The 12,985-nt window shown below is 39.5% G+C and overlaps 1 protein-coding gene across 1 annotated transcript; it reads left to right on the forward strand.

Moving 5' to 3' along the window:
* efna1b (ephrin-A1b) lies at positions 1-12,303 on the forward strand. The gene is made up of 5 exons (XM_073847199.1): positions 1-267; positions 8,991-9,286; positions 9,394-9,459; positions 11,011-11,115; positions 11,223-12,303. The coding sequence occupies exons 1-5, from the start codon at positions 170-172 to the stop codon at positions 11,342-11,344; spliced, it is 687 nt and encodes a 228-aa protein (XP_073703300.1). The 5' UTR covers positions 1-169; the 3' UTR covers positions 11,345-12,303.
* Positions 12,304-12,985: the final 682 nt, after the last annotated feature.

Below are 12,985 nucleotides of genomic sequence, written 5' to 3' on the forward strand. Positions count from 1 at the left end.
GTTTCAGATAGAGACTCACATAAACCTGTTATTCAAGTGAACTGTATCACGTAGTGTTTCAGCGATTCTCGCACTGCAGTAGTGCACATTCATATCTGCGTCTTCAACGTGCAAAACAAAACATTGCACTCGTATTAATTTCTTTGAAGAGCATTATATCCCGGACTCAATGGATTTTCTGTGGCTGCTGTGCGTTGCGGTGAGCGTCAGCGCCTGGTACGCGTCTGCGGAGCGACACAGTGTTTACTGGAACAGCACGAACGCAAAGTAAGACTTTTACTACATACTCCTTTAATATATAACCTTTTCGCTGTATTTATTCATTTATATATTGTAACTCGTGTTAGTATTCTTCAGTGATATCCGAAATCTCTGCGAAGTATACGAGTTGTCCAGCGCAGTAACGTATATTAGCCTAGTATATACATTTAGTATTATATGCACAGCATTAACCCTCTTTAGCTGCGTTTTTTATCTGGTTCATTCGATGTTTTGTTGCAGTTTCTAGTTATTTGCTCCTTTTCAGATTAATTCGGTGGGGAAGGAGTAAGGGTATAAGGAAACACATATCTCTAACACATACCCAGTCATTGACCCCCACTTGCAAGTTATGATGGTTCATGTTGTTTACGCTCTCGGTCTGGTTATCACACATTTCATTGGTTTGCTTATCTCTGTCTCTAGTCCTAACCTTTAAAATGCTAGTCTAGTGAATGACATGATAATTACTGTATAAGAGACGGCAGCTGGACTGAGAAGAACATGGAAAGAAACCAGACAGATGGACAGACAGATCAGCCTAAATATACACACACATGTTAGTTTTACTATATTTATGATGGAGGCTTGACAGGCTTTGCTAGCAAGATATGATATTTATCATACCTTAGTTCCCTCAGACAAACCTGTTGATATCTGTAGATGTACATCAAAATGGGAATTAATAAGCCCATATATATTCATAAATACCTTATTAACTTGAAAATAATAGCCAAACTTTTACACTAACATACAGACTGCAATACATACACAGACATGAGCACACTAGACAAAAATATCTATGACTAGTAGTAGCTTGAGGTTTTATGGGAAGTCTCTTGTTACTCTTAGTGTGATATTAAGTTGTTACCATTACAGTTTACATCAGGGAGTTGTATAAACCCTGAAGCTCTTTGAAAGGCATTTCATCAAATGATTGTGATTGCAATCTCACCTCGAAGTGAGAAAGGAAAGGTCACCAGGCACTTTAAAGGGATCAATACGAATGACAGCAATCAGAGCGATTTATTACGCTTTTAGCAGGAAACTCAAGAACAAGAAAATGGGTTTGTGTGAATATCAGTAGCTTGTTACTGTAAAATAGAGTCGTTGACCATGAGTTGATATCTTTTTATCCCTTCCCATAGCCATAGACTTGTTCCACCTGGATTTACACGTACGCAATGATGAAATTGTAGTCGTAAAAGTTGGTGATAACCGAATCCATGCAGAAAGTCATGACCCCAATGGAAGCTTTCGTGATGTCACAGGTGATTCACACCGTGTGTTGTGATTCAGTCTGCTTTCAGTGAGTAATTTATCAATGTCGCTGTTGCGCAACTTGAGTGTACCAGCCTTAACCAGACACGGTCTCAGAAGAGCCTGTCTCGCTATCAGCTCACAGCTGTGCCTGAAGGAAGGATAGCTTCAAGAAATCATGTAATAGAGACCTTTTTAGAAGCTCCTGTGAAAACAATGAGGCAGAAGAGAAAGTGATGGAGTAATAGGAGCTGCTTGGGTTTGGGTTAAAAAAAAAAGGAGTTGGAGAAAAAGAGGTGGAGGGGATTATACGGCAGCAGTCTGGTGCTTGGTCCGTTCTCTAATCCCGACACGGTCCACATCCACGGAAATGGTTGCGTAACCACAACAAGAAAATTTGTAATAACAAAACACTAAGCCCTCAGAAAATCTCAGCATTAGAAATCTGACTGGATCTCTTCTTTTAAAGCTCTCATTTTTGCACACACACAAAGGCCTTGACAATTATCTTAAAAAATGCCCACACATCAAGAATTGTAAATATAATCCCATTTTGAGCTGGTCTTAATCTGGCAGGTGTGGTGGGATCTGCGTCTTTTTTCCAAGATAAACCTCTGTCATTAATCTTGCATTCTAAGAAAAAAGAAACAGTTTGCATTAATGGGATTTTCAGGTTTCTTCTTTTACTTTTCTTTAACGACTTCCATCAAAGCCGGTGATTGTTCAATCAGCCCGTGAAACTCAATCAGCGAGTGTGTAAGTGGATTAGCCAGGCTTGACTAATCAATAGCAGAAAGGTGTTAAATATTAATTGGTGTGTTGCCTGATTTTGCATGTGGCGTAGAAGCATTCGCACGCAAACAAACAAAAACACACGCTTGACTGTTTTTAACCATGTGGGTGTGAGTGAACGGTAATGATTTAATCTCCTACGCGTGGCCCTTGGCGAGCTGACTCTCTGGTTAGACGAGTATGTGCGTGAGTGTTCGCCTTGAGGAGACTGGATTTTCAGGTCCGGATTGACATATGGACGTTGTTTTCGACAGTCTGTTTTTGAGCTCGTCACATGCCTACGCTTGCACGCTGAGTGTGTGCTGAAGGGGAAGTTTACAGTCCTGTCATGTTAGCATCACTGAATCATTGTTTTTGCCTTGAATAATGCGTTACGTGTTGTCATATACATGTGCGCTTTGCTCCCTCGTCTAACGGGGGGAATGTGCGATTCGGGTATATTTAGTAGACTGGGATTCCTTCCAGCAAACATGTTGCTATACTTGACCTTTCAGCTGTCCACTCATTGTCCACCCTGTTTCCTCGCAGTCCATCCCTTCCTTGGCAAACTCACTTTGTTTGATCTTTTACATGTATCTGAGCTTTATATTGCTGAGTTGCAGACAGCTTAGCATACATAACCAGACAGATTCCACAGACGGGCTGTAAATCCATCTTTTTTTCACCCCTCCTGACTTTGTCTAGGGCTCATAAACACGCAAACATGGCTACGTAGGAAGGTCTACAATCTGTGAAGCGAACAGATTATACGTAGATGTGTGTAATCTGGCTGAATGACCCATTCACACAGAAATCACAGTGTATATTTATAGACTCCAGTGCTGCATAATCCCGCTTTACACAGAAATGGATGTGTATGGAAAATATAATCCATAATTCCACAAAGCATTATACAATGTTTTCCCATCTAGGAGTTTTATTGATTATGAAATAGATTAGGGTTCCATTTTAAGGTTTCAACTGGTCAAGTAATGATACCCAACAGGAAGTAATCCGCTGTTCCAGTGTAGTTTTTAATGTCTTTTAACTTTCTTTTCACTAATTTTAAACCTTAAATCCCATTACTCTGAGCTCTTCCTCTGTTCCTCCTTATCTCCAGCCCAGACTTCCTCACTATTTCTCTTTATATGTCTTTACACCCTCCCTGCTCCATCTTTCCGTGCGCTTTTTTTCCCACACAACTCCCTTTGTCTATCTCGTCCAGTCCCTGATTACTGTTTTGATTCCCGCTGGCCTGTTGAGTTGAAGTTTTCCTGTTTTTCTGTCTGTAGCGTGCTAGATTGTGTAACTCTCGGTGTAGTAAAGTGTGTGACCTGTGAGAGCTCACAAAAGTAAACAAAAGAACCAGAAGCTTGTTGCCTGGTGTTACTTAATTACCTCAAGTGGAGTGTTTGCATTCAGTGTATTCAGCGGCTCACTGTTGCCATCTACAGTACCTGGGGATCATTTTCATTTCATTCAGTGCCTGTGGTTTTTTCAGTTTTTTAGTGACTAAAGTCACTGACTTTGAATAAAGCTCACAGTATGCTACCAAACAACAAGCTAGCATATCAGCAGGCAATTAGCATCCATTTAAAAGTGAAAGAGTGAGGGAGGAGGGGGAAATCAGGCATTTGTGAGGGAAGGACTGGGAGTGGGATAGGACCGGGGGATGGGTGATGGGTTAGAGGTCAGAAAGAAAGAAAGAAAGAAAGAAGTGTTTCTCTAAAAAATTAGCCTGAATGAAGAGGCCCAGGTTTATAATGTGATTTTAAACAGAGGGGAGAAAGAAAGAGGGTGGAGAAGATGGAGGAAGCGGGGGATGGAAGACATAAAGATAAATTTGAGATATATACAGATCAAGGCGGAGCAAAAGGACAGTGATGGATGAGATGAAATTCACAACATCTCACAAAAAAGCTCTCCTATATGTATAATCACACAGCCTCTGAAGAAAAGTGAGGTAAAATGTGAAACAATCATTTATTCTCTGCTATCCCTGTCGATTTATAACTTGTGTAGAATCTCCCCCCAATCTAACTTGACTTGAAACATCTAACCCTGCCCCCAACCCCCCACTTTAACCCCTGCAAACGGCCCATATTGGATAGGTCTGGTGCCGGTGAATAGCAGCGGTGTGATCCGTGTGCTCAGTGTGATAATCCCTGGTTTGGAAGAGCGGATTAGCTGGATGGCATTCCGACCCGTTCCGCTACAGCTAGGGTAATTACCAGGATGTAATAGTCAAGAAGGACAATACTAGAACATAGCGTTCGAGAAGAAAGTGAGAGAGCGGTGAGGTTAGAAGGACTTAGTGGTGACTTAACACCTTGAACCTGTCAGACTTTAATGGTACGGAGGCGTAAGACTGAGACGTCGCTGTATATTATACTTGTAATGGAGAAAGAAAGCCAGACAGACACAAATAGCGTAGAAGCTTCGTGCATACGCTTGAACAGACAGGTTTTATTACTTGATAGTGTGAGAACAAGCTGCTAAAATAGGATCATAATACTTGTCATGACAAGCAGCGGGTCTTAAAGGTTTTCAGTAACCAAACCCTCAACTCTGTGTGTGTGTGTGTGTGTGTGTGTGTGTGTGTGTGTGTGTGTGTGTGTGTGTGTTTGTGTCAACTGCTGACAGCGAGTGTAATGCAGTTGGCAGCGAGTACATCTGTTCTGGAGCGCACAGCGCTGACCGTCTCTTAGTGTGTGTGTGTGTGTGTGTGTGTGTGTGTGTGTGTGTGTGGACGCTGCTGACTCAGTCAGGGTGTGTCTGAAAAATCTGACCCTGAACTTTGACATTACTGACCCGCCTGACAGTTTAAAACATTTGGTAGAGAGTGAAAGGGGGGAGAGCAGGCAAAAATATTAAGGGGAAATGAGGCAAACACATATCTGACAGCTTGTTAGGCTACTTTGTATGTATTTATAAGTCCCTTGTGCTCAGCAAGGCTGCGTTATTTGATTAAAAATACAGTACAACAGTAAAATATCATTGCAATTCATACATGTTAAAGTGTAATTTATTCCTGTGATGCAAAGCTGAATTTTCAGCATCATTTTTTGTTTTGTTTTGTTTTTACACAGAGTTGGTTGCCTCATATGGGCGGCAATGTTGTGCTCACGTGACCAACCTAAGCAGTCAGCGTAAACAAATTACTCCAACTTTAAGTCTTTAAGCCCACACGCAAAGGTTTAAACCAGCTACTCTGTGTCTTGTGATAAACAGATGGTTGATGTGGCCCCCAGGGGCTGCAGGTACAGACACTCCTCTTGGATGTGTGATGTTTACATCCGTGCCTCTCCTACAATGGCATCACTCTCACGCTCGGCCCGTCACTGAGCAAACTGAACTGTCACACGGGAACAAGTTGGCACAGCGGCGTTTGAAGTGACCGATCACTGAGAGGAAAAACACAACAGAGCTTCTCTGTGATTGTTTGAGATATCAGCGGCTGGCCTTGGATCAGCCCAGAGAGATTAGACGCGCATGGGAATCGTAGTGTGAGGGCCCACCAGACCCCTTAGTATGAGGCTAAATGTGCAGATAAGGTGATAAATCTTTATTGGTGAATAGACAATTAATAATAAGGATAAAAAGAATACATTTATTCCAAAGTAAGTCTTAAATAGCACGGGTATATTTGTAGCATTAGCAAAAATAGTTCAAAATTATACATTTTTCCAAAAATCATTAGGATGTTAAGTAAAGATCATGTTCCATAAAGATATTTTGAACATTTCCTACCGTAAATATATCAAGACTTCACTTTTGATTAGTAATATGCATTGCTAAGAGTTTTATTTGGACTTCTAAGGTGATTTTCTCAATATTTAGATTTTTTTTTTTTTGTACCCCCAGATTACAGATTGTCAAATAGTTGTATCTCAATCAAGTATTGTCCTTTCCTAATAAACAGCTTGTTTATTCAGCTTTCGGATGATGTATAAATCTCACTTTTGAAAAGTTGACCCTTATGACTGGTTTTGTGGTCCAGGGTCACATATTTTATTTGTGAACTTATGTTCAGCTATTCTTTTTAATAGCATAACTATTTTAAAACTTTTCAGCTTATCAGTCATCAAAGCTTGCTAAATATTAGTCACAGACATGTTTTTTTATTTTAAATTTCACCAAGCTGATTACTCCCTAAATACCCCCACAGATCATGTTGTCATGCCATTTTATATCTTATTTTGACATAACAAAGTGGTTATATCTAAATGTGTGAGTTGTTTACTTACTTTTTTTAAATTAGTCTTCCCATTAACGTCATTATATTGCTCATTCAGACAGATTCGCGGACGCAGAATGCGCAAGAACACAACATGCGGGATTTATCGCATCACAATCACAGCCAAACATAACCAGACACATCTAATCATATCGTGATGGAGGCATTGCCTCCTCTCACATTATTTCCCCCATTCATTCTCAATTACCCCCCACTAAACTTGCCACACACTTTAGGAAATCTGTTAAAACTCAATGGGCTCAGGGGAGGCGAGAGAGACGCAGACTTCCACTGTAACTTAACCTTTATTTTTGTACTACTTTTTGTTTTTTTTTCCCCTCATCCAATATTTTGAGGAGACACTGGGTCTAGGGTCTAGGCGCTAGACTAGGCCTGACCCTGAGGCCGGTGTGTGTGTGTGAGACTGAGGGGGGAAGGAGTTAATGATACCCAATTTGTGTTGTTGTCTTGGTCTTGCAAACACGTTGTCATTAGGTTTCAAACAGCTCCAGATCAACTGCTTCAAAGAACATCAGAGGAAGTGAGACAGAGCAATCCACCACACAGTCTAGTTCTTAAGAAAAACAGAGCAAAACTGAAACCATTCACACTGCTTTCTGAGGTGAATCGCAGCACATTTAGCATCCCATCAACCTATACATGGTCTCATCAGCTGTGATTTGTTGATTGGCATATTGAATACACATAAAAAAACACAGCTTTCCCACACACAGAAAAGTCAGCGGGCTTAGCAAGGCGTACCCCCTGTCTTTTGAACACGGCGCTGATTAGAAGCCGTGCGAGACCGACTCTAATCTCCGCATTACCCGCCACTAATGAGCGCAGTGATGTGTATGTTTACCCCCCGTCTGAATAGGCCACGAGGCTGTTTAGACAGGTCGGCTAATGCTTACCGCAGAGACACAGTGGGAAAGAGAGAGATGAAGGGGGTTGGAGTGGACAACGGGGGGCCCGCCAGGAGCCTGTGTGTCTGTCCGTCATTTAACCACGGCTCTCGATGGCAACAACAACAAATACATGTGCCAAAAGGGAGAAAGTGATCGAGCAAAGGGCACGCTGGGGGGAAAGAGGCCGCCTTGTGTTTTGACGGTGGTTCACATGAGGGCCGTGTGAGTAAATGTTATGGTAATGTGATTGGGTTTGAAGATTTTGTGGATAGTGATGGCGTGTAGCGTTGTAACGCTCACCAAGCTAATCAGCCAATCAGATGACTTATGGGGTCTGAACAATGGCGTCTTGTGGTCACTGTGGGGGTGGCGGTATTAAGACAAACATTGGGATTTATTCAGAAATGTTGTGAAGTCAGTTTGAGGCACAGTTTTTATACAAATTTCACTATGATAAATCACTGACAACATGAAAGCGAAGACACCGAAAGAACAACATACCGAGAGGCCTGTGGATTTGTCATTTGTACATCTGGCAACAGCAGCAGGGAAGCTTAGATCAGACGAAAATGAGAAAAGCAAATGAGACGACAATAAAAGAAGAGGCAGACAGAGAGGAGGCTGTAAAAACGAGTCGATTCAAAGAGCCAGTCAGTCTAAGCGGCTCCTTCTCTGTTGCCAGGAGAACAAGGGAAAGGTTGTGATGGATCACATGAAGTCAAGGGGTTTCAAGATTTTTCACCTCCAAAAAAAGGAGGTGTATATATATATATATATATATATATATATATATATATATATATATATATATATATATATATATATATATATATACAGTCAAACCAAAATTTATTCAGACACCTTCAAAATTTCACAAATTATTACAGTTTATTTGTTATAGTTAAGAAATGGTAATAAAATATGAAACTTGAGTTAAACTGTGATAGTCCACTGTATAAAGAATTTGGAGTATAATATATCACGGTTTACTTTATTTGGCAATCCTTACTTACATAAATGAACTATGCAACACACTAGTAAAAATATATATAAAAAATTATATTTAGTGTCTGAATATTTTTTGGTTTGACTGTAAAAAGTAAACAGAAAACCATAAAACAGAAGGAAATCAAGTCAATGAAATGTATGAGAAGGAAACCTGCCTTTTTATGAAGGACATTCAGAAAAACACAGTTGCACAGTTTCCTATCTATACTCCTTCACCTAGTGTGACACCAAAGTACAGAGCAGGAAAGAAAGAAAAAGAAAAGAGGGATTTCACAGGGTGTTTTCCGCAAATAAAAGCACCAGGTGAAGGGTGAACACTAGTCACCCACACACGTGCATCAGGGTGCAGCTCTCGCTTCGGGTTTGTACTGATTCCGCTTGCCTGAGGCGGTTTCAGCGTCACCAGAACTTTTGTTTCTGTTTGTTTGTGCGTGTCAAGTTCTTTTTTTGAGCTGTTTTAATCCTAAGGTGTGTCTGTGTTCTGTTCAACAACCTCTGTGAATATTGACAGCCATTCATGGATGTTCTCTCTCTTCTTCCGCTTCCAGTTTCCTATGGGATGATTACGCCGTGGAGGTCCGCATTAATGACTACCTAGACATCATCTGCCCTCACTACGCACGTGGCGAGATCCCATCCCAGGAGGCAGAGCGGTACGTGCTCTACATGGTGGAGCTGGAGGACTATGAGAACTGCAAGCCGCAGTCCTTCGACCAGCTGCGCTGGGAGTGCTCCAGGCCGTTCGCTCCTCACGCTCCAGAGAAGTTCTCCGAGAAGTTCCAACGTTTTACTCCCTTCACTCTGGGGAAAGAGTTCCGCCAGGGAGAGAGTTATTACTATATTTGTGAGTATCCACATCTGTAACTTAGCGTAGATCTTTTGGTCTTTAGATTATTTATAGTGCTTCGGATTTGAGTTCTAAATTTTTACTTTTTACTTTGTTTTCCACAGCCAAGCCTCTTCACCATCATGGGCAGGAGTGTTTGAGACTGAAAGTGGATGTTGTTGGACCTCATGGTAAGTCAGATCAGTTTTTTGCATTTCCAGCTTGACTTATCTCTAGGGTTCCTACAAGGTGCTTGAATTTGACTTTTTGAAATTTAAGGCCTGTAAAACTCAAAATAAGTGTTTAATTTTGTCAATAAGCACATACAGTTTCATGCAAAATTCACACAGTTCAAAAGACATCATATCTGTTTTGCTTATTTCAGTTAATATAAGAAAACAATTGAGCTAAGCAAGTAGTAGTACTTGTTGTCGTGTAAACATGGCTAAAGACGCAAAAAAGGAACAGATGAACCAAATCAATTGAGTCGCTTCCGCTGGACCCACTCCGACTGATTCAAACTTGTGACTTCGATCATTTATTTCAAGCGATTCACTTGCAAAAACAGATCAAATTAAAAGAGCCATTCATTTTTGAATTTCAACATCGCTTGTAACAATTTTAAAAAGCATGTAGTGATGGGTGAAACAGAGATTTTCGAAACTCCAAATCATTTAAACCATTGCCTCACGAAATGTTTCACGTATCGCAATTTAGATTGGATTTAGATAACTAACTTTGCACATTGTGAATCATTTGATTCAGATCGGGACTTCTGAGTATCATGAATCATTTAATTAAGATCATAATGGGTTTGTGAACCATTTTGCGAATTGAATGATTCAAATCAAATGATTCGCGATAAACAGTTTGAAGTCCTGATCGAAATCAAATTATTTGCTATGCGTAAAGTTCCAATCTAAGTCAAATGATTCGCAATCCATGCTCCGAGTCCTGATCTGAAATGATGGTTCGCGAATCCCTATTTAGATCGGAACTTCAGAACGTGTCTCGTGAATCATTTAATTTAGATTGGAATGGGTTTGTGAATCATTTAATTTGCAAAGTGATTCACAAACCCATTCCAATCTAAATCTAATGATTCAAAGTCCTGATCCGAAATGATGGTTCATGATTTTACCATGTTCATGATTGGAACTTCAGAGTGTGTTTGGAGAATCATTTAATTTAGATCGAAACAGGTTTCTAAAATGATGGTTTGCGAATGATTTATTTAGATCGGAACTTCAGAGCATGGATTGTGAATCATTTGATTTAAATCGTGACTTCCTTGTGGTTTCGCGAATCGTTTGTTTCAGATCAGGAATTCTGAGCGATTTCGCAAATCTTTTTTGTTTTTTTTATGCAGTAGAAAACATCTAACCATTAAGGCAGTACAGTTATAAAACAAATCAAAGAAAAAAGAAAAAGAATACACAAATACAAATTAACCATGGTTTTACTATAGTAAACCTCGTATCACTTTGTAATACTTTAGTAGTAATACTTTGCATGTGCTTTATTTTTGCCATTTTTTCTATTTCTCTTTTTTTGTTTTAAATTTGAAATAGAAGACGTTCAATAAGTGAGATCTCTAAAGTCTTTGAAAATAAAAAAGCAGTGCTTGAAAATCCTTGAAAGTCCCGGAATTTAATTTTACAGTATCTGTACAAACCCTGTTAATGGATTACATAGACAATGAAGCCTTACTAAGAGTCTAACTATATCATTGAATTTTCCAGGTTCCAAGAACAAGAACAAGAAGAAGACCATGGACAAAGATGAGGAATTAGAAGGAAAGATGGCTGCTGGTGGAGTCCATAACCCATCAAACAGGCTTCCAGCAGGTGAGCACTTTTCATCCATCACTCTTTTCCTCACTTTGGTGTTAGAGTAATATACGCAAGTTACATAGTGGTGAAATGTACTCATCATCTTTCTCGTCTCCTTTCAGATGACCCTATTGCCATGATCCCAGTTGTGCAGAGGAGCGTGGGCAGTTCGGGAGTTCGCATTGCTCCCGTCTCAAGTTTCGTCACGTTGATCTCTATATTCCTCTTCTTGCTTCTCCACTGAGCCTAATATAAGAAGACTTTATGGACGCTGGTCTGTTAGGACACAACAGACTTTAACGCCGATGCTGGTTATCGGCTTTGAAAAGAGATTTTTATACGAAGAATTTTTTATACAAACTGAAGTTTTGGTGCTGGCGTGCAAGTTGCTGAGTGATGTGTTTGTATTTGTGTTTGTGACCAGAGAAAGCGGTTTTTTGAAGAAACTTTTCTCTTTTTTTTTTGAAGAGTATTTACCGTTATATGATTCTTTCCCCCATCAGCTCTTTTTATTTTACTTTTGTAGATTGTATGTGTTCATTCTTCCTGAAAAACCATCACAATTTATTTACCAGTGTGATCCTGAATAAACCCAGAAGACCGGAAAGCTTGTCTTGTAACAAGAATTGTGATCACAAGAGTGAACAATAGGCTACATATTGTGTTTAATAGAGACCTTCGCTTCACCGATTTGAGCCAAAGATCACAGGATTTATCGTAAAAACCAACCCTGATCTTGCACCTTATAAAGAATTGATGTTTGTGCATATAACAGTGTTTGTAAATCTAGAAGAGTTATCAAGCATTGGTGTTTCCTGTGTTTTGGATCTCGTGTTGCTGTAGTTTCAGTTGGTTTCTGTGATGTAATGTGAACACACCCTACAAAATGTTCTGGCACTAATGTATAGATCAGATCAGAGTTTTTTCTGTTTTTCATAAAACATTTGATTTTGAATAGGAATGTTTGGTTGTGCTGTTTTTGTTTGCGAGTGATAGAAAAAGAAGCTGGGCTTCTGACAGGGAGCACAACATGCACAAACAATTCAAACGGTTTACTAAATTCTCTCAAATAAGTTAAAAGAACAATTTCTTTTGTAAAAAGTCGTGTTTTGTACTGTATTGGTTTATAAACTTGTAAATAGTTATGTAAAAATGTACATATTGAGAGTTATATAAAATAAAGACATTTGTTAATTATGAAAATGTGTGGATTTAATTAAAAAAAAGTGTATTTCATTCTAAGCAAAAAAGGTTTTAGGACAACACAGACACATTTTTTGTTGAGGCCTCAGAGTAAAGTTTAACTCTGTCAAAACACTGTTAATTCTCACTTTCAAACTTTCTTCCTGTCCTCTTTCATTCCCTTTTCATCTCTTTTTCCTGGCCAGGACTTCACAGCTTTTAACCAAACATCCAAATAGGGGTGAGATGAATGAAAAAAGAGAGAAAGAGCAAGGGGGGATAGTAAAGTAGCACTTGGGTGCCAGGATGTAACTTGCGCATTTTCCTTGGCCTCTGCTTTTTCTTTCACATTTGAGAACATTCAACACAAGATACGTCTTTTGGATTTAACCACATATGTCAATGGAAAATACATCATTTTGTTTGGAAGTATGTGTAATGTTTGCAATCTATCGGAATCTAACTATGTTCACGTGGACTCACTATATGGCCTATGCCTATTTTTGGCACCTGGATTTTTAGAAAGCTTTTTATATAGCTATAAATACAGTTTAGGTCAAAAGTTTACATACACCTTGCAGAATCTGTAAAATGTTCATTAATTTACCAAAATAAGAAGGATTATACAAAATGCATGTTGTTTTTTTTATTTACGACAGACCTGAATAAGACATTTCACATAGTCCACAAGAGAAAATTCTAG

Source organism: Garra rufa, chromosome 9, assembly GCF_049309525.1.
Source record: "Garra rufa chromosome 9, GarRuf1.0, whole genome shotgun sequence".
Taxonomy (NCBI): domain Eukaryota; kingdom Metazoa; phylum Chordata; class Actinopteri; order Cypriniformes; family Cyprinidae; genus Garra; species Garra rufa.

Bases quoted from the DNA above. Each gene is read 5' to 3' on its own strand.
- efna1b (XM_073847199.1), top strand. From the start codon at position 170: ATGGATTTTCTGTGGCTGCTGTGCGTTGCGGTGAGCGTCAGCGCCTGG. The intron at 268-8,990 runs GTAAGACTTTTA...TTCCGCTTCCAG, and splicing joins TGGAACAGCACGAACGCAAA to TTTCCTATGGGATGATTACG. The intron at 11,116-11,222 runs GTGAGCACTTTT...GTCTCCTTTCAG, and splicing joins ATCAAACAGGCTTCCAGCAG to ATGACCCTATTGCCATGATC.